The sequence below is a fragment of the Cynocephalus volans genome, chromosome 9 (assembly GCF_027409185.1).
Source record: "Cynocephalus volans isolate mCynVol1 chromosome 9, mCynVol1.pri, whole genome shotgun sequence".
In the NCBI taxonomy this organism is placed as follows: Eukaryota; Metazoa; Chordata; class Mammalia; order Dermoptera; family Cynocephalidae; genus Cynocephalus; species Cynocephalus volans.
In genome coordinates, this window is record NC_084468.1 from 151,524,457 (window position 1) to 151,544,472 (window position 20,016).

Genomic DNA, 20,016 nt, shown 5'->3' on the forward strand with positions numbered 1-20,016 from the left:
TAAATCAGTACTCACAAATCTTCCAACAAAAAAAGCTCTGGAACTAATAGCTTCACTGGTGAATTCTATTAAACATTAAAAGAACTAACACCAATGCTTCTCAATCTTTTCCAAATAATTGAAGAGGAAGGAAAACTTCCTAACTCATTCTGAGGTCAGCATTGCCCTGATGCAAAAGCCAGACAAGGACGCTACAAGAAAATAAAACTATAGCCCAATATCCCTTAATATTGATGCAAAAATTGTCAACAAAATACTGGCAAAATGAATTCAGCGCCATATTAACAGGATTATACACAATGACCAGTGAGATTTATTCCTTGAACTTAAGGGTGATTCAACATATGAAAATCAATAAACGTGAACTGCCACATTAACAGAATGATGGGAAAGGAAACCCACAAGATCATCTCAACTGATGCAGGAAAAGGATTTGACAAAATCTGATATCCTTTCTTGATTAAAAACACACAATAAACTAGAAATAAAAGGAGACTATCTCCACATACTAAAAGTCATAGATGAAAAACCCACAGCAAACTTCATACTCAATGGTAAAAGACTGAAAGCTTTGCTTCTACGATAAGTAATAAGGCAAGGACATCTGTTTTTGCCACTTCTACTTAACATATTACTGGAAGACCCATTAAGCAAGAAAAACAAATATAAGACATGTAAATTGGACAGTGTAGTGTTTTGTTTCTGTTAATTATAACAAATACCTGAAACTGGGTAATTTATAAAGAAATGAGATTTATTGCTTAGTTTTGGAGGCTGGGAAGTCCAAAGTCCAGGGAACTCATCCAGTGACAGCCTTGGTGGTGGGTAATAACTCTTCATAGCAAAGCAAGGTGTCTCATGGCAGATGGCAGAAGCAGAGAAAGAGCTAACTTCTCACTCCTCTTTTTGAAGCCCTCAGAACCATGCCCATGACCACCATTAAACCATCAATTAATCCATTTATTGGGGCATGGTCCTCACAGTCTAATCACCTCTTCAAGACCCCACCTTTCAATGACCATAATTTCCTGCTCCCTACAGTTACAGTGCGGATTAAGCTTCAGTGAATTTGGGGGGACATTCAATCCACAGAAGACAGGTAGAAGTAAAATCTCTGTTTGCAGATGATATGATGTTGTACGTAGAAACCCTAGAGTTCACACAAAAAACAGAACTAATAAACAGATTTGGCAAAGTTGAAGTATACAAAATTAACACACAAAATTCAGTTGCATTTCTATACACTAACAATAAATAATCTGAAAAAGAAATTACAAAATCAATTCCATTTACAACAGCATCTAAAAGAATAAAATACTGAGGAATAAACTTAATCAAGGAGGCGAAATACTTATACAATGAAAACTATAAAACTTTGCTGAAACAAACTAAAGAAGACATGAATAAATGAAAACGCATCTCATTTTCATGGGTTGAAAGACTTGGTATTGTTAAGATGTCAATACTACCCAAAGTGAGCTACAGATTCAATGCAATCCCTGTCAAAATCCCAATGACGTTTTTCAGAAATAAAAATGCCGATCTTAAAGTTCATATGGAATTTCACGGGAAAGCAAATGGCCAAAACAATACTGAAAAACAACAGAGTTGACTAGCACCACACTTCCTGATTTCAAAACTTACTACAAAGCTACAGTAATCAAAATAGTATGGTACTGACACAGAGACAGACATACAGACCAATGGAATAGAAGAGACGGCCCCACAATAAACCCTCACATATATGATCAAATAATTGTTGACTAGAGTGCCAAGACATGTTTTGCAAGGCATTTATAGTAGTCTTACTGGCCTAGGAAATTTCCACCAGTAGTTAATGCACCAATCCCCTCTCAGAGGGAAGCCTGATTTCCAAGATTTGAGACTCATCAGTGTAACTTCACATGAGTGTTCACAGTCTTTATGTATCTTTTTTGGATTTTTTTATAATAAATTTGAAAGAGCTCGTCATTATTTTAGGTCTCAATCACACTGAATGCCACACTTAAGGCAAATATTTCCCTATGCTACTGTTTTCTTTCACTGTGGATTCTTCCATTTTATCAAAGCTAACACAATTATAATGACTGGAGATATCAGATACATTTTCTAAATTCAACCTGCTTAAGCACCTACCACTTTTGAATCCTAGCTCTAGGACTTAGTATTTCTGCATCCTCGGGCATGTTGCGGAGCTCTCTGGGCCTTCTATAAACTAAGTGTAGTAACAGAACTTATTGCGGTTTTTAACATTAAATCCATTATTATTATTATTTTTTTTTGGTTACCGGTAAGGGGATCGTAACCCTGGGCTTGGTGTCGCCCGCACCACGCTCAGCCAGTGAGCGCACCAGCCATCCCTATATAGGATCCGAACCGCGCGGCCTCAGCGCTCCCAGCGCCGCACTTTCCGGAGTGAGCCACGGGTCCAGTCCACATTAAATCCATTCTTATTTAGGGCTTAGCTCAATAATTGGCACATAACAAGTACACACTGTGTATTAGCTTATTTAGATTTCCAGAACCCAAATGTTGGTAAATACAATATACGTTGATTATGCTCCAATGATGATTTTCCAGATCACATGCTCTGGAAAATTGGAGACTTGAGATGGAGAGTCTTGCTCCCTTCCCCAAATGGGTGAATCCTACTATGTCCTGAGCAGCTCCCGGGCGTCTAGGCACTGGGGGGATGGATGCAAACGTGACTTGCACCCGTTTCCGGGCCTCCGGGGATGGGGACCACGAAGGTCTTGGCCCAGCGGTGGCGGTGGCCGGCCAGGGACGGCTGGCGCTCCAGGTGGCGCTCTCCGGCTCCCGCCCAGGCCCCCTCCCGGCCGCGGCGCCCGACAGCCGCCAGGGGGCGCGCCGCGACCTCCGGCACCGGCGGGCCTGGCGGCTCCGAGCGCGGGCTTGTGGGGCCGGCCGCCGGGAGGCGGGGTCGGGCGGCCTCGGCTGGAACGCGGTCCCGCGGCCGGGTGGGCCCGGGCGGCGGCGGCGGCGGCGGGCGGGCGCCGCGCGGAGGAGGTGTCTCCGCAGCCGCATCCTCAGCTGCGCCGCGGGGCCTCGATGTCGTCCCGGGCGGGGCGCGACGACGCGGGCGCGGGGGCCGCGCGGCGGCCGCGGGAGCCGCCCGAGCAGGAACTGCAGCGGCGCCGGGAGCAGAAGCGGCGGCGGCACGACGCGCAGCAGCTGCAGCAGCTCAAGCACCTGGAGTCCTTGTGAGTCCCCGGCCCGGCGGCCCGGGCGCCCCCGCTGCGGGAGGAAAGGCCGGGGCCGGCGGCCGATGGCGGGCGGCGCGGGCCGGGAGCGAACGGTCGCGGGGCCTCGGCCTGGGAGCCGGCGGGCGCACGCGCGGGGCTCGGCTGTCCCGAGGAGGGCGGTCCCCGCGGTCGCGGGCGCTCGGCCGGTTTCGGTGGGCGAAAGCAAAGTTGAGCGCAGCCCTTGTGACGGGCCTCTGGGGTCCGGGTGGAGGAGGACGGAGACTGGGCCGGGGCCAGCCACGCGGCCGTGCGTAAACCCCGGGCAGGCTGGCCGCGCGGGCGACAGCGCGGACTTGCCCTCCCGTCCTCGGCTCTGCACCGGTCCGCGGGGCCGACTGACGAGGGCTCGGGGGAGCGCAGGCAGCCTGGAGAGAGGGAGGTGCAGAGGAGACTCCGACCAGGGAGGGGAAGGGCCTCCCTCCACCCGGCCAGGCCCTTTGGCTGGGCTACAAATTAAATGCACGTAAAACGGAGTAACAGAGAAAACCACTGTCAGTTCCTACCATGGCAACGCCACAAACAAGAGGCTCAAAGACGTGCCAGGGAAAAGGGCCTGGGGCTCCTGGGGGCGGGGAGACAAGTGGGAGGGGAGGGGAGGAATGAGCGGTGAGTAAGGCGGCCTTGTTAGGCAGGTGTGTCTCTCAGGTGACAAAAGTCATGCCCAAGCCGCTCTCTTCCTGATGCAGATCCCTTTACTAATAATTTCCTTTAGGAAAGGGGAATCTTATACTTTATTGTAGGCAATTGAAGGGGAGGTGAAAACGTTGTCCTGTGTTGGCTGGCTTGCTCTCGATTTCTTTTAGCTCGAAGTAATCAATATCCCGGGGTGGCACATATTGGGGTGGTGTATCCGATCTCCTCCAGTCATACATAATTCGGGGTGGTGTCCTGAGTCCCAACACAAAAGTCAGTTGCATTAGTAACCCTTTCCTTTCCTGTCTGTGATTCTATAATTAGCCATAGAAGTCAAACTTAGACTTAAAAGTCTGGTGTTCACTCAGTAACTCAACAATTCGCTTCTGTTTCAGGCCCTTCTAGTTACCTATGATAAGTAGGTCATGTAAGGAAAGTTCTTCAGAGAGTTAAAATTCTTTATAAGTTGTCTTCTGGTAGCTGTGATTCAGAATGTTTCCTTTCCTTTGCTGAGGCCTGGCCTGCCGTTTTCCGTGTGGCCCAAGAGCTGAATGACTTTTCACCTCAGCAGGGCAGTGGGTGCAGGATACAGGCCCCGCATTGACGGCATGCACATTACCAGGCAGTCCTGGCCCTTTCAAGTCACTCTGTGGCGCCCTCAGTCTCCCAGGGAAGTCAGATGTTTTCAATAAAAGGATGTTTTTGACACCTTACCCCTCTCGCACACACGTCCTTTCTTGCCATTCCACCTTCCACCGTAGGATGACGCAGTCATGAGGCCCTCACCAGATGCGTCCCCTTAATCTTGGACTTTCCAGCCTCCGGAAGTGTAAGAAATAAATCTATTCTTAATAAATTACCCAGCCTTAGGTTTTCTGTTATAGCAGCATTAAACTGACTAAGGTTCCCAAACCAGTGCACTTTTCCAGTTTCAGAGATTTAAAACCGGCTGGGCTGTTCACATGTTTCCTTGGGCTAGTTCAGGGGCTTGTTTGCTTTGTTAAAAGAAAAACTTTAGACATATTAAACTTAACAGATTAATTGAGCAAAGAATGACTCAGTATGAGGCAGCTGCCAGAACCAGAATACGTTCAGAGCAGGCTGGGCTGCCTTATGGTAGGCTAAGAGTTATGCACAGAGAAGAGAAACTGAACTGCAGAAGACGGACGTGAGGTGCGGAACAGTTGGGTGCCTGTGAGTGGCTGAGACTCGCTGCTTGTTACAAGAGAACCTTTAGGCCAAACTTAATTTACACTTTTAAATCAAATTCTATTTATTCTAGAGTAACATTTCATGCAGTTTGAACATCAAATAGTACACTAAAAGGCTAATTTCAAAAAATAGTGGTTTGAGGCCCTACTCTGCAGTGATTCCTTCCACACACTCCCTATACCTCTCCCTCCCACAATCTTTCCACGAGGAAACTCTTAGCTTTTTCATCTGGAATTTAACTGCTTATTTCAAAGTCATATGCTTATACTATTTTTTTTGATTCCACAGTAGACATTACCTGGCTAAGGGAAGAACGTTTTTTCTCTCTCCACTTTTCTAAGGTCTGGTGCCCTTGTAACAAAAGACAGACTAATAAGAAAACAAATAGAAGCTTATTAACATGTTAATTTCATATATAAGTGGGGGATACCCAGGGGAATGAGAAGATCTCAAAAAGGTGGCTTAGAATTCAGGCTTAAATACAGTCTTCAGCTAAATCAAAGAAGGGTGTGGAGGATTTGAGTTACGGGATGGTGACCAGGAAAAGTGTGGTGACTAAGGTGAGGTTTGTTAGACACTTAAGTCTGTTCCTTCTCCATTGTTAAGATTCTCTTGTGATTGAGAGACACGCTTCTCTTCCTGGTACAGGGAGGCTGACAGCTTACCAATGGAGATTTCCTTTATGGATGTGTATTTCCCTTACAGAAAAGGTAGTTTCATTTTGTTTCAGAGCTTTTCCTGTGTCTGTTGTTTTCCAAAATAATCCTTAGGCCAAAAAGGCATATTTGGGGTGGCATATTCTGGTCTCATTCACCTATTAATGTCAGGACATAGTAGATAAAGTTTTAGTTGTTTTCCTACCCTTCTCTCCATCCTTATAATGCAGCTACATGATAAGAATTTTTGCTAAATTAATAGTTAGTGTTAACGTTATTGTTACTATGCAGTATTATTCACTTTTGCACCAAATAGTGTTCTCTGACATCTTTTGCTTTCTAGTACAACTACTATTTTTCAAGTAAATAAGGGCCTCATTTTTTCATTTGCTTAATTTTCTATTTCTTGCTAATTTTTTCCCAAAGGCTCCAAAAGCTAAGAGTACTTTTTCTACATTCCTACATATCAGATACTCTATCAGTTCATTTTTAACCTAGAATCTTCCTTCTGCTTTCCTCCAGTACACTATGGTTACTATGGTACCTCTTAAGCCTGATTATATAATAATTGTCCTGGGACTTCTTTCACCAGGCTTCTGTCTTGGATCCCATTTCATGCAGCCTCTGTCTTTCTTTTTCTGTCTTTTTCTCATTTAGCTGAAGCACATTCTGTAATTTCTATCGCAGAGTACATTAGAGACACTTTTTTTTTTTTGAGTCCTTGCATATGTGAAAATGTCTAACCTCAAATATGATGGGTAGTTTGGCTAAGTGTAGAATTTTAGGGTAAAATTTATTTTCACTCAGCTTCAAAGGTGGTATGCCACAATTTTCCATTTCCCAGTGTTGCTAAGAAGTCTGATGCTCCCCTGATTCTCTTTGCATATAAGTTCCTTCTTCTACGTCATCCCACCTTTGGAAGCTTTAAAGAACTATTATCTCTGATATTCTGCAGTTTTATGATAATGTTTCAGTTAGCATATTTTTAACTTTCAAGAGCTTTTTCTTGTTCTGAGAATTTTTTTTTCCAAAGCAGCTTGTCTTGTTCTGTCAGTAACATATCTTCTTTCATCTTTGAGGATACCCATTAGTTTTTCTTTTTTGGTTTTCTTTTCCCTCCATTGCCTCTGTTTCTTCCTTGCCTTTTCTTTTGATTTTTTTATTTGGAGATTTTTTTCTGATGTGTAGGGATCTTTGGGTCTCTTTTAAAGTGAGACCCTATTAAGCTATTTTGAACAGGGGCTGTTGAGGAAGAGAGAAAGAGCAAAACAAGTCCTGGGTTGCTGACTGGTGAGTTTCACTGTAGGGAGACCAGACTGATCGGCCCTTTTTATGGGGGAGACTTCCACCTATCAGTAGGTGGCATTTTCTGGGAAGGCCCATTCAGTTTATCCAAAGAAGAAACTTCCCGCCTCAGGCCTGAGTGCCAGAAATATGGCTGGCTGCCAGTGCTCTGGACTGGGATGGAAGGGGAAGGAGCAGCGCTCTCGAGTTCAGACTAGGGCTCAGCAACCTTGCTCACCCTCATCCCCATCCTCAGCTCTGCCAGCGTTCCCAGGCAGCTGGGCATCTGCACTTAACCTTCACAGGGGACGAAGCCTGCGGTCTCTGTCAAGGGTGAGGACAGACAGAGCCTCCTGGGGCTGTGGGAGGAGGAGAGGACTGCTGGCTTTAGCTTCTTGGCGTCCATACTCCCAGCCCCCCATCTTTCAAAGATTGTGATAACTTCCCGCACCTAGAGAAGTCAATTACTACTTTCTTCCACTTTCCGTGGTCTTCCCAGACTTTGCTCATAAGTGTTCTCTGCCGTTATTGCCTCTCTCGGTGTCTTTGTGGCTCCTTACCTTTTTCGTTCCCTTACTGTCATGTTTAAGGGAGTCTGGGGAGAGAAGTCAGGTAAGCAAGTTGGTAAGTTGGCCATGCTAAACGGAAAGCCTCATAGTGGTTTTTTACAAATTGCGTTCCAATCTTTTTCCCCCTGATGTGTCCTCTTTAGGCCTTCTCAGTCTCCTCTGGCCGTTTTCTTACACTTGATCTTAACTTTGCTTACTCTTTGACGATTCCTGCTAGGCCCCAGAAGGCATGAGAGTCTTTCACCCATATTTCAGCTCTCTGCTGGACATAAAAGAATGGAGACTCTTGGGCATGTGTGGCAGTTTCCTCTGTGCCTTCTATAGGAGACAGCTGCAGAACGATTGGGTGGAATGGAATATGTTTATGTGAAGGACCCTTCTGAAAGAAATCACACCCCAGCACTCGAAAACACAAACAGTATTTTTAAATGTTTGATTGCTTGCCTCATACCCACACAGGAAGATAACATTTTTTTTCTCTTATGTAATATTAAGTCTTCGTACTGCTCAGAGCTACTTACTACAGTCTTAACGATTTAATAGCAAGGCTTCACAAATGGTGCAAAATAATGGACCTCTGCTAACTTTTTAAAAAAAGTTTGAGAGTTGACTAAAACGATAATGCAAACTTCTCACCTGTCACAGTCAGAAGCCAAACAGTACAATAAACACAACTCCCGTTCCCATCTCCAAATCTGATATATTTGGTAGTTAAATATAACTTTAAACTTTGAGAAATCTCTCTTTTAACATGCTATATATAGTAATGAATTGTTTAGCCCTAGGGAAGAAAGCATCAGCCATCTTCCTTTAAACTTGTGGAAACAGTTGCAAAATGGACTTTTTAAGGAATGCCATTGTTAATAATAATAATAGAATTCAAATGTGCAGTTGTTGCTTTGCATTGCTTCACCCCCCATGGATTTGTCACCCCACTTCCCCTGGGTGACGGAGATGAAAGGATTACTCAGAGCCTATCTCTACAGAGCAGTGAGAGGCCCTGAAGTGGTTAATCTCCCTGGGAACGCTCAAGCAAGAGCCATCCCTTCAGTTTGAGAAATTAACGCTGAACTGGGTTCTCTTCCTGCATTTATTTTCCAGACCAGGAAGTTACAGGAAGAGACATAGGTGGGGTTATAGTTTAACAATATAGGCTGGTAACTTTCAGTGAAACAAGACAGATGACATTCCAGTAAGGCGATTAACAAAAGCTTGGTCTTAGCAAATATTCCTTCTTACAGCAATTTCTCAGTATCTTTACATAACAGTCAGTAACTAGTCTGTCTTTGAGCCAGCAACCTGCTGTGCCAAAATTCTTATCTTGCAACAGAGACTTATAGCCTGAGGAAAATTTCCTCTCCTTCCAAGGTCAATATTTGAAACTGCAAGGCTTTGGAAAACCAGGCCCTGTGAAGTACATGTGCTTTATAGTATGTTCCACATGCAGTTCCATCACACTCCTTTTCCTTCTAGGCAAAAACAATTACATATTTTTCAAGAATTTGAAACTTTGTTTGGTCATATGTTGTTTGTATAACTCCTGTAGCAAAAATAACTTATTATTGGATATTTACATAGACTTTACCACCTCCTCTCTTAAAACAACTCCACCAAACTCTCTTAGGCCCCTATGCATACAGCATAGTATTAATATTCCAAATGCATGGCTACAGATAGACTGTATCATCTTCCCATTGTTCTTGCCTATGACATGCCACAGATTTCCATTAGAAAATACTTTAAGTATTTGCTTTGAAAAAGTACTGTATCATACTTAAAAAGCTAATTCTGCATATATCCAGTTGTTTACTAGGTACTCTTCAGGGGGTAATTCTTCCTCTGTCCCTTAGAGCAGCTCTGGATTAGTGATGGTGAGGGTGATAGCATTCTTTGGAAGGGTCCACAGATGGAGCCAAAGGGAAGTCTTTCTCACCGTAGTGACTCATGGCATTTCTCATCCATCAATCCTGCAAAGTCCTTTTCTCCCACCCCTTGGAGATGGGCTTTTGGAAAAACATTTCACTTTTCCCTTAGTTGATTCTCCCTAATTTTCCCTACTCCCAATATTTACTCTGTTCCTAAGGGTCTTTAAAGTCAGTGCATAAGAAGTGGGTTAAGATGTAGAAAACATTAAATCATTAAGTGTTTCTATATTTTGTAGCCATTCTGAAGTATTAAAACAAGTACTTCCTTGGAGGTTTAGAGGGTTAAGGCACATATCTGTGCTAAAAATGTTTATGTATTATTCTTTGTAGAGAAGGTAAGAATTCCTTTAAGAGTCTGAGAGCTGTATTGAGTATATGGACACCTGGACTCCACAATTTCTTTCTCGTGTTGCTGCCTGTCCCAAAGGCAGACTTGCAGGCTCAGCCTTCTGGGGCTCTCTGGAGTTCAGTCTCTGGATGGAAATAAGGAAGGCCTGGCCGGTCTCTGGTGGCTGGTGCAGCTCAGCACTGGCAGGAGAAGCTTCTGCTCATCCCAGGTTATTCTTGGTCTGTGTAGAGGAGGGAGACCCTTCTAGGGTTTTTGGCTAGGTGATGAATTCAATTGACATAAGACAGATTAATAGGAGAAAAAAAAATTAATTTTATGTGCACACACGGGATTCCTGCAAAGATATGAGACTCAAAGAAGGACCAGATAGTGAACCTAATATAGACCCTGAGCTCCAGAAAGGAATAGGGGCTTGGGGCTTGTGGGCGATGATGGAGACAAATTATGGAGGGTGAAGGGTGAGGGGAGGAAATGTATGATGAATAAAGGTCATCTTGTTATGCAGATGAAAGTCTCTCAGGTAATAAAGGTGGTCTTGAAGCAGCTGTCTTCCTGATACAAATACCTTTATTATTAATGTAAATTTCCTTTATAGATGTAAATTTCCTTTACAAAACAGTGGCTTTTCAGAGCTACTCCTGTATCTATGTTTTCTCAAAATAACCAGCTCAAAATAATCAATATGACAATGAGGTATATTTTGGGGTGGCATATTCTGGTCTCCCGCAGTCATATTTTCGGGTGGTGTGTCTTGAGCTTCAACATCTGCAAATCAGATGATGAAAGCTTATTATGTCTAAAATTTCTGATTAAAAACCCAACAGCTCTGTTTTGCATTAATTTGATGTGTTATGTTCCCATTAACATGGTTGATGGAGTCTTATTGTTTTTTGTTTTTCAGTTATGAGAAACCTCCTCCTGGGCTTATCAAGGTTAGTACTAACTTTGTAGTGTTGGTTATTCCATTAGACATACTTGCAGACCCAGTAGCTTGTTATGAAAAATGGTTGCATAAGGTTTTAAACCTCCTTTTATGAAAACCCTGTTTCTTCCCTGTGGATGCCAGAAGGGTCATAAAGTTTGGCTCTGCTGCAAGCCTGTGCCTTTGTGGAAATTTCATCAGCCCTGTGTTCCTTCCCCATGTAGCCAGTGCAGCACACAGGATTCTTGACCCTGGCTCCCCTTTTCTCGCTCCTGACTGTACCATCTCTAAGCTCTGCTACCTGTTCTCCTTGTCTGCCTCACCAGCTCAGCCCCTTACTCCGCCCTGTGAGTCTCATCAACTCAGAGACCAGTAGACTCTGAGGCCTGAGAACTCCCCGGTGCAGGGGTCCTGCCTCCAACTCCCTGGCCATGGGATCAGGGGGTTTCTGCATGAGGGAGGCTTAGAGTAGCAGGCAAAGGCTGAAACAATGTGTTGTGTTTGGTAACTTTCAGTTAGAATTAAAAACATTCTTCTATTATAAGTTTAATATTCATGGAAGCTCGAAAAAAAATAGAAATTAAAAAACCCAAAGCACCTTAATTGTAAATGCAATGATTCAGTGGTGAACGTGCATATCAGATATACGGCATGTGGCTGTGAAACATGACGCTGGCCTTTAAGGTATATTATAATAAGCTATTTTATTATAACATGCCATTTTTGTTATTCCAGAAAATCTTGTTTACTTTAATTCTTGCACTTGCCTCATCCGACACATTTTGAGATAGAGAAATCTTTGTTATTGATCTGAGAATCTAATTTACATCAGAATTTGGAGCTCACAAATCATTCCTAAATGAAGGACAGACTACTTTTCTGCCTCACCAGTAACTTTTCTCTAAGAACTGCATTGTGTTTGTGGTATAAGTTCTTCTGGTAAATTTATTGCCTGTTTCCTGTTAGGCATAACTGGCCTTTCTGTCTAGGTTTTGAAAGGGGATAATTGAGGATGAGAGGGGTTCTAAAGCAGGCTGGAGAGAATTCCAGTGCTCTTTTGCCATGTCATTGGTATGTTGTTTCCTTCATTTAGGAAGATGAGACTAAGCCAGAAGACTGTATACCAGATGTACCAGGCAACGAACATGCCAGGGAATTTTTGGCTCATGCGCCAACCAAAGGACTTTGGATGCCCCTGGGGAAAGAAGTCAAAGTTATGCAGTGTAAGTGTGGAAGAGTTTTAAGGATCACTCCTAATCCATGCACGTTACAAAGTGTGTTTACTTCTTTTATTTAATTTGTCCTCACCAAGTCCTCTTAACGTTGTGGCATGGTTTCCATTTTCGAGGTGAGGAAGCAGACTTGCATATGTTAGTAAGTGGTCCAAGGGAAAAGGTGGAACAACACTTTGACCCCAGGGCTTCTGACTGCGAGTCCAGCAGTCTTTCCTGAGGACTGTCGCTGCCTTGCAAGTACACTCTTCAGTCATATTCCTGTAACAAAAAGAACATTCCATGGTAGAAATGCCATGGGAGTGAGCCATGCCTTGGAGGGGAGGTCTCTTTGGGTCTTGCCTCCGTGGGCCACCTCCTTCAGTGGGTGTTAAGTGATGTTTTATCCATGTAACCCGAGAGGAGCCACTGCAGGCCACAGAGGGTTGGTCTGGACAGGTAGTGCTCTCTGCACAGCTCCTGCCTTACCTGAGCATAACACCTTTTAGGGTGTAAAAAAACACTCTTCAAAAGAGAAAAACTGTTTTAGTTGGTTGTTTTGATGTTTATCTCTACATGTCTTAAGATCATGCCTGCATTGTTGCTCCTTGATTTTTCAGGTTTAGGCATTATCTATTGACTTTGTACATGAAAATGAGAATTAGTTCACTCCCCTCTTCTCACCACACAGGTGTACCCTTGTTCTATCTCATTTTCCCAGTACTAATTGCATCGTAACTTTAGTTAGGTCTTTGGTGTCCGTTATTTTTAGAGATGAGTCATGCAGTAAACTGGTTACGTGCAGCCTGCATAATTGGCCTCCCGCTGTCAAATCAATGGATTGTTGTTTTCAAGTGTTGTTTTGTTGCTGTTGTTATTGTTTTTGCTTTCCATGTACTGATGTCTAATTTCAACTCCAAATTGTTCCCAAGCTTGAATCAGAAGACATTCAATTCAGATACTAGAGGTGTTCTATCCATTTTATCTTCCGAGGGTGGCTGCCCCCATGTTTATCATCTAGCAGTCTCCCTTCCCCAGCTATTAGGGACTGAATGTCTGCCCTTTTCCAAGAGGCTGTATGTGTGTTGGAGTATACCTTCAACGCTCACGCAGCTTACATGTCTGCCTTAGCTTCCACCGCCTGCTTGCACAAGGCCTCGAGGTCAGCCAGAAGTGAGAGAATAGGGCCTTCTCAAGCCGTTACTGTGTGTGTGCACAGCCTTGCACACGTACACAGCCTTCTTGATGCCCAGAACCCTTTTTTCCTTCCCTGCTCTGTGGGCTATGTCAGAACTTTTGAAAGTCTCCTTTGGATATCTCTTTTCCCAGATCTTACTCTTAAATTTTTGGCTAGGGCTTCATTTTCCCAACTGATATTGCAGCCTTGGGCAGTTGTGATGTTAAACAATTGCAGTTAATTGTTTTCAAAAAATATCCTGAGGGGAAGGCTTTTCCTGTAGAATGAATAGCATAACTGGTCAGATAAGGACAACACCCTATATATGTGCTTTTCCAGGGAGCTGTGAGACAGGTCAAACAGTGACAGTGCTCTGTGGTTAGGGCTTTTTGAGGAGTTTAAAACCCAGTCTTCCCCTTTGGGTGGCTGAAACTGCTGATTTTCAAGACTATTGCAGAACTGGGAGAGAGGGTTGGGAGTAGGCGTAGTTAAAATAGCAGAAATCTTGCTGTTCTTATTGAGGTTCAGTAGTTTTCCTTGAACTAATGGTCCTCAGATTGTGTCAAGTCTTTGGTTAACTTCCAGCATTTTAAGGAAGCTGATTTGGGCAAATTTGCAATTATTTTCATTGTTTTTATGGAGGTTGTCACTTGGCTATTATTGAGGTGCCTTCTGGTTTCTGATTTTTTTTAAAAGGCATTCCTTTTTTTTTTTTTTGGTGGCCAGTACGGGGATCCAAACCCTTGACCTTGGTGTTATAACACCACACTCTCACCAACCGAGCTATCCAGCCAGCCCCTAAAGGAATTCCCTTTGTTATCATTTTCATGGAATCTCAGGATGGGAGTGATGGCAAATCAGTGTGTTTAGTTTTCCATGTTCTCAAAAAACCTTGAAAACCACTGTTCTGTTTGATGAAGTGGCTAATTGCATTTCACTTATGGTTTTACGTTTCTTTTCATTCACTTGGAAAATAAGAGGGTTTGGTTTGGGACCAGAGCCAGTTTATGAAGAAGTTAAAGAAGCTTAAGCTTTAGTTCCCCAACTTGTGCCTTTCAAAGGCCTGTACGGATCCCAGCAATGTGTTCATATGGTCCTATGTTGTAAAAATTTCCAAGGCAAAAATATATTTTTGTATTTCTTTTCCTTAACGGCTTTTCTTCCTGCTGTCTCTTCCAGGAGATATAAGCTTCAGGCCCCACAAAGCTTGGACCCATCCCAGAGGGGAAAAAAAAGACACACACACCTAGACAAACTTTCACTGAGTTTATTTATTCTATTGTTAACTAGAAAAGTGGTTCTCAAACTTCGCTATGTCTACAAATATCAATACATCTTTAAATGTAGGTTGTATATCAGTTTTTGAGGGGTAGGGCCTGATTCTGTGATTTCTAATAATCTCCCTCTTGTTGTCAATTTGCTGGCAATTTTGCTTTGAGGATTACCTTTCCTTTAATGGTAAGAGAATATTGAGCAGAAACAGTATCTTCTAGATACCTACACGTCAGTCCATGTTTCATTGCATTTATGTCCCCTGACTTTAGCCAGTGAGGCAGTATAGTCCTTTCCCTAAACTTTAAGTAGTGGGGTAGAGGAGGATGGGGCAGCTCAGAGACAGTCAATAAAAAAACTTCAATTTTATCAATGGTTTCCTATATCAAATCCTCGAATAAAAATAAACTTTCTTTCCCTTTCACTACATATTTTCTGTAGGTGTCAGCCTGGAGCAAAATTGGCTCATCTCACCTGTTATCCCTCTTCATGCTTTCTGACCTCCTTGGTTGGAGTTGCTCATAATACCCAAAGGCAGGGTCTCACTTAGCTCACCACTGCCATGTAATTTCCTGTTTTGCCTCAAGCCCGGGTAATTCTGAGAGGATGAAAACAGATGAGAGAAGTAACAAGGGTCTCATCCATTCCAGCTTTCCTCACCACTTCCTTGTTCCCGGATCTCAATGCCTGAGCAAAGTCCATAATCGCTGAAATTCCACCAAGATGTACGTTTCCCTTTGTTGCCTTGGAACATGTATATGCATTCCCTAGTTATGTCTCCTCCTAGTTCCCCATCAGGACCTTCTGCGGCTTCTAATAACAAACCTCTTTAAGCAGGACAGTTTCCCTGTTCTACAGGTAAAGTTATACTAGGGTTCAGAGGACATTAACATTTTAAGAGAACTTATTTAAGATTTACTTGGAAAAATATAGTGAGACACCCTAAAAACAATTCGGCTGTTGAAGTGCTTTTGTATTGGGTTGCTTCATAAATACTTGGTGATCGAATATTCATTCCTGAAGCTACAAGATTAAAGGATACTTGTGGACGCCATTAATTTATCTTTGTTTTCTGGGATCTTACATGGTTTATCCACTGATTGCATTTGCTTTTACAACTGGAGTTTAATGAAGAAAAACTTGAATGTAATCTACTGATTCTTTATCTCAATTAGGTGAAACTGTGTTACCTTACAGAAATATTTTCCTTTTTCTTTGTTTTTAGGTTGGCGTTGCAAACGGTACGGTCACCGAACAGGGGACAAAGAATGCCCTTTCTTTATCAAAGGCAACCAGAAGTTAGAACAGTTCAGAGTGGTAAGTAAAACTCCACAATGTCAATTTACATTTATCAGAGATGGTGAATATCAATGAATCAGGTAGTCACCGGTGACCTCAATGTTCACATAAAATACACTCCCAGAAGCCTTTTTTTTTTTTTTTAAAGATGACCGGTAAGGGGATCTTAACCCTTGACTTGGTGTTGTCAGCACCACGCTCACCCAGTGAGCAACCGGCCATCTCTATATAGGATCCGAACCCGCAGCCTTGGTGTTGTGAGCACCGCACTCTCCCGAGTGAGCCACGGGCCGGCCCTCCCAGAAGCCTTTTGACCAAAGTGTCTGCTCTTCACTACACCTCTGTTAAACTGCATTTGTGTGACAGATTAGCTCTTTCACAGAAAACTAACTCCTTACTAAAGTGTTCTTTACTTATACCTGGGGAACAGTGATTCTTTTTCTGAAGCAGACATTGTGATCTTTTCAACCCCCTTTTTTAACTTATTATATATAAAAGTCACGTTTTATAACTAAAATCAGGTTTTAGTTTTCCAGTTTTTATCTAAAGATATCTTTCTACTTTAAGCTAGAGGTATGTGTATATTTCCTCTTTAGGTGATAGTAAGACATACCTTGCATTTCCTCACTTTATTTTAACAGAGTTACCTCGCAGAACTGTTAGTTCACAATTCAGTACCTGCTTCTGCCAAGGGAATTATGCTACAGTGTAGCTATAATGGGTTATCAGCATATATCAAACTGGGGTCAACAGAAATTCTCCAAACTTTTTAAAACAGTTAAAGTTTTTTATAATATGAAAAAAGTATTCTGGATCAAACCCTTCTAGGTGAACTGTCGATTTTTATAGATACTAGAAAACACAGCTCATTAATAAATTCAAGAACTTGAAACTTTTTTTTTTAACTCAGAAATCCAACTTCTAAGAATTTACCCTAGGGATATAAGAACATCCGTATAGCATAACATTCATAATTATTTATAAGGTTTTAAAAAATGGAAATTAAAATTATAGGAAACAACTTAACAGTCCTATATACCAACATAAATTACTGTAATATAGAAATTAGATATTAGAAAGTATGTTTTAACTTCAGACAGAACTGCCATATGATCCAGCAATCCCACTTCTGGGTATATACCCAAAGGAATGGAAATCATCCTGTCAAAGAAACACCTGCACTCCCATGTTTATCACAGCTCTATTTACAGTAGCCAAGAGTTGGAACCAACCTAAATGTCCATCATCAGATGACTGGATAAGGAAAATGGGGTATATATACACAATGGAATATTATTCAGTTATAAAAAAGAATGAAATAATGCCGTTCGCAATAAAAGGGATGAACTTAGAGAAAATCATAGTACGTGAAATAAGCCAGGCACAGAAAGGGAAATACCACTTATTTATAAGTGGGAGCTAACATAATGAACATGTAAATGAAAGAAAGAAAGATACATCATTCACAATAACGGATTGAACTTTCAAAAGGACAACTGAGGTTACTAGAGTGGGAAGAGAGTAGGGAGGGAGGAATGGGTAAAGGGCCACAGCAGTGATACTGTATATTGTTGCATATATAGTTATTCTGATGTGTGAGCATCACATGTTGCACACAAGTATTGAGGTTCAACTCTGTACCCTAGAGATACATGCAATTAACTTTGTTATAATAAAAATAGATAAGTTAATGAATAAATAAAAACAAACAAAAAAGGGAATTATGTTTTAGGCTGTCCAGATAGCTCAGTTGGTTAGAGCATATTACTGATAACACCAAGGTCAAGGGTTTGTATTCCCATACCTGCCAGACACACACAAAAAAAGAAAAACAGGGAATTATGTTTTAGAAGAATGTGTAATGTTATGAGAAATGTGTATGAAAACATAAGTGGAAAACAACAGAATTTTGTGTTTAATATGATTATAATTTTTCATGAATTGTGAAAAAGTGTCTAGAAGAAACACTCCAAATATTAACAGTAATTATTCCTGGCTGATGAAATAATAGATTTTTTTAAATTAACTTTTGTAATATCTAAAAGTTATATAAAAACATGTACTCTTTCTTAAAATTAAAATAATTCACTTACCATAATATTTCTACTATGTATATGCCTATTTTTAAGTACTTTAAGTCATTTTAAATTATTTAAATAATACAAGAATACGTTTATCTTATTAAATAAAATGGGAAACTCAGGAAGGTTTTCACCACCAATACCAATCTTGCTTCCCTCTCGCCAGATTGGGTTTACAGCAAGTAGTCTGAGGCATGTATTTCCAGACTTCTTTGGGGCATGTAACATGTATTTTTCTGTACTTAGAAATGGGTCATTCTTCTATATCATTTTGAAACTCATTTGTTTTGCTTAAGACTATCTCATGGTCATCTATCCATGCAGAACAGAGAGAATAACCTCAGCATTTCTAAACTTGAGTATGCCGTTATGGTTTATGCAGTTATTTCCTCATGAAGAATATTTAATGACCTATTTTTCTAATTGTAAAACTCTTTCTGTAGTCTTAATGAATTTTCAGCGATGTGACCTTTCAAAAGGATTAGAAAATGTTGCACATAAAGCTACATCAAACAGTAAAAAAATAACTTTTTAGTAACACAGGGGTTTAATTTTTGTTTAACAAGCAGTCCATGAAGCCTAATCAAACCGTAACCTTCTCTGACCCTTAAGGCACATGAAGACCCCATGTATGACATCATTCGAGAGAATAAAAGACATGAAAAGGATATAAGGTGAGGTCATCCTGATGATAACAATATCCTCTTACAGATTAAAATTATATAAAGTTAGAAACAACCATTCAAATATTAAGGGGACGGTTTAGCAAACATGGTACTTAGATTGGGAGGTGTTTGGAGGGCAGCAGTCATGGCTCGGCCAGTGCTGGGGAGTGGCCAGGCCTCCTCCTTTCTGCTTGGGTCAGCATGAAGCAGTGGGCTCGGTCAGCCCACTCACGCCACTGCAGTTGGTTCACGTGGAGTCTGCTGTACTTGTGCTGTGTGACAGACCCTTGCACATGATTTAGTTTGTCTTCTCCAGTGTCTTTAAGAGATCTGAGCTTTTGTTAAAAATTATTCTTAGACATGATTAAAGAGAGGGTGAAAAAACAGGAGACTTTTTTTTTTTCAAATTGGTTGCACTGAATTATAATTGTTGAGGAAGGAGATTATCTCCTGTGAAATTGAGCAGTGAGTGAATGGCTTAGTAAAGTGTGCGTCTGTTAGAAGTTACAGTAGTAAGGGCTGAGGGGACGTGAGAAGTGTGCAGGACAGTGAAAAGAACACAGCGTGGCTTCTACGTTGGCTACAGTCACGTAAAATAGACATTCATGTGGACTAGTACGGGGAAAACATAAAAACAAAAATAAGCACTGCCTTTAGTGAAGTGGTTGTTGGTGACCACGCCCCATACGCTGATAAATCATATATTAACCTCAGAAAACTGTTTGAAATTAAAGTTAAAAACCACAGTTCTTTGATCAATCTTCCACGTTTAGGATACAGCAGTTAAAACAGTTACTGGAGGATTCCACGTCCGATGGAGACGGGAGCAGCTCCAGTTCCTCGGAATGTGAAGAGAAGCACAAGAAAAAGAAGAAGAAAGAAAAGCATAAGAAAAGGAAGAAGGAAAAGAAAAAGAAGAAAAAACGGAAGCACAAGTCTCCCAGGTCACATGAGAGTTCCGACCTAGAGTGACAGGGACTTGACGTGTTCAGCAGTGTCTTCTCAGAAATCACACACGGTGGCCGGAGCCCAGAGGGAGATGCAGGCAGAGCGGAACAGACGGAGACACCCAGAGGAGGGTGTTTGTTGTCGCAGCTGTGACTTCTCACCCACCCGCAGGACAGGGGCCAGTGTCCTCCCAGGTGCCAGCTCTGGACTGTGGCCAGTTTCAGGCAGGAAACTTAACTGGGCGCCCTCCTCCCTGCTGGTCGCCTGAGTTTGTCATTGCTGTAAGATGCCGCCTGCACGGTGGCAGGACGAGGAGGGCATCTCTGGGGAAGCTCTTGCAGGTGCTGCCACAGCTTCTGCCCTCCATAGTGGGTGACTCAGTTCCCACAGACCTCAGGCTTGACTCTTCTCTGTTGTTGAGGATAATAAAAGCTCATTATCTATATTTGCAATGTATTTTTTACATGTATTTATGAATGACACATGCATGTGGTCCAAATTTAAAATCATGAAAACACTTCATTCCTTTCTACCCGTTCCCTTCCCCAGT

At 42.2% G+C, this 20,016-nt stretch overlaps 1 protein-coding gene across 1 annotated transcript; it reads left to right on the plus strand.

The window, feature by feature from the left end:
- The first annotated feature begins 2,958 nt into the window (after positions 1-2,958).
- Positions 2,959-19,911, plus strand: LOC134386162 (retinitis pigmentosa 9 protein). Its single transcript, XM_063108213.1, has 6 exons — positions 2,959-3,221; positions 10,793-10,823; positions 11,907-12,036; positions 15,699-15,790; positions 18,466-18,527; positions 19,292-19,911. The coding sequence occupies exons 1-6, from the start codon at positions 3,070-3,072 to the stop codon at positions 19,488-19,490; spliced, it is 666 nt and encodes a 221-aa protein (XP_062964283.1). The 5' UTR covers positions 2,959-3,069; the 3' UTR covers positions 19,491-19,911.
- Positions 19,912-20,016: the final 105 nt, after the last annotated feature.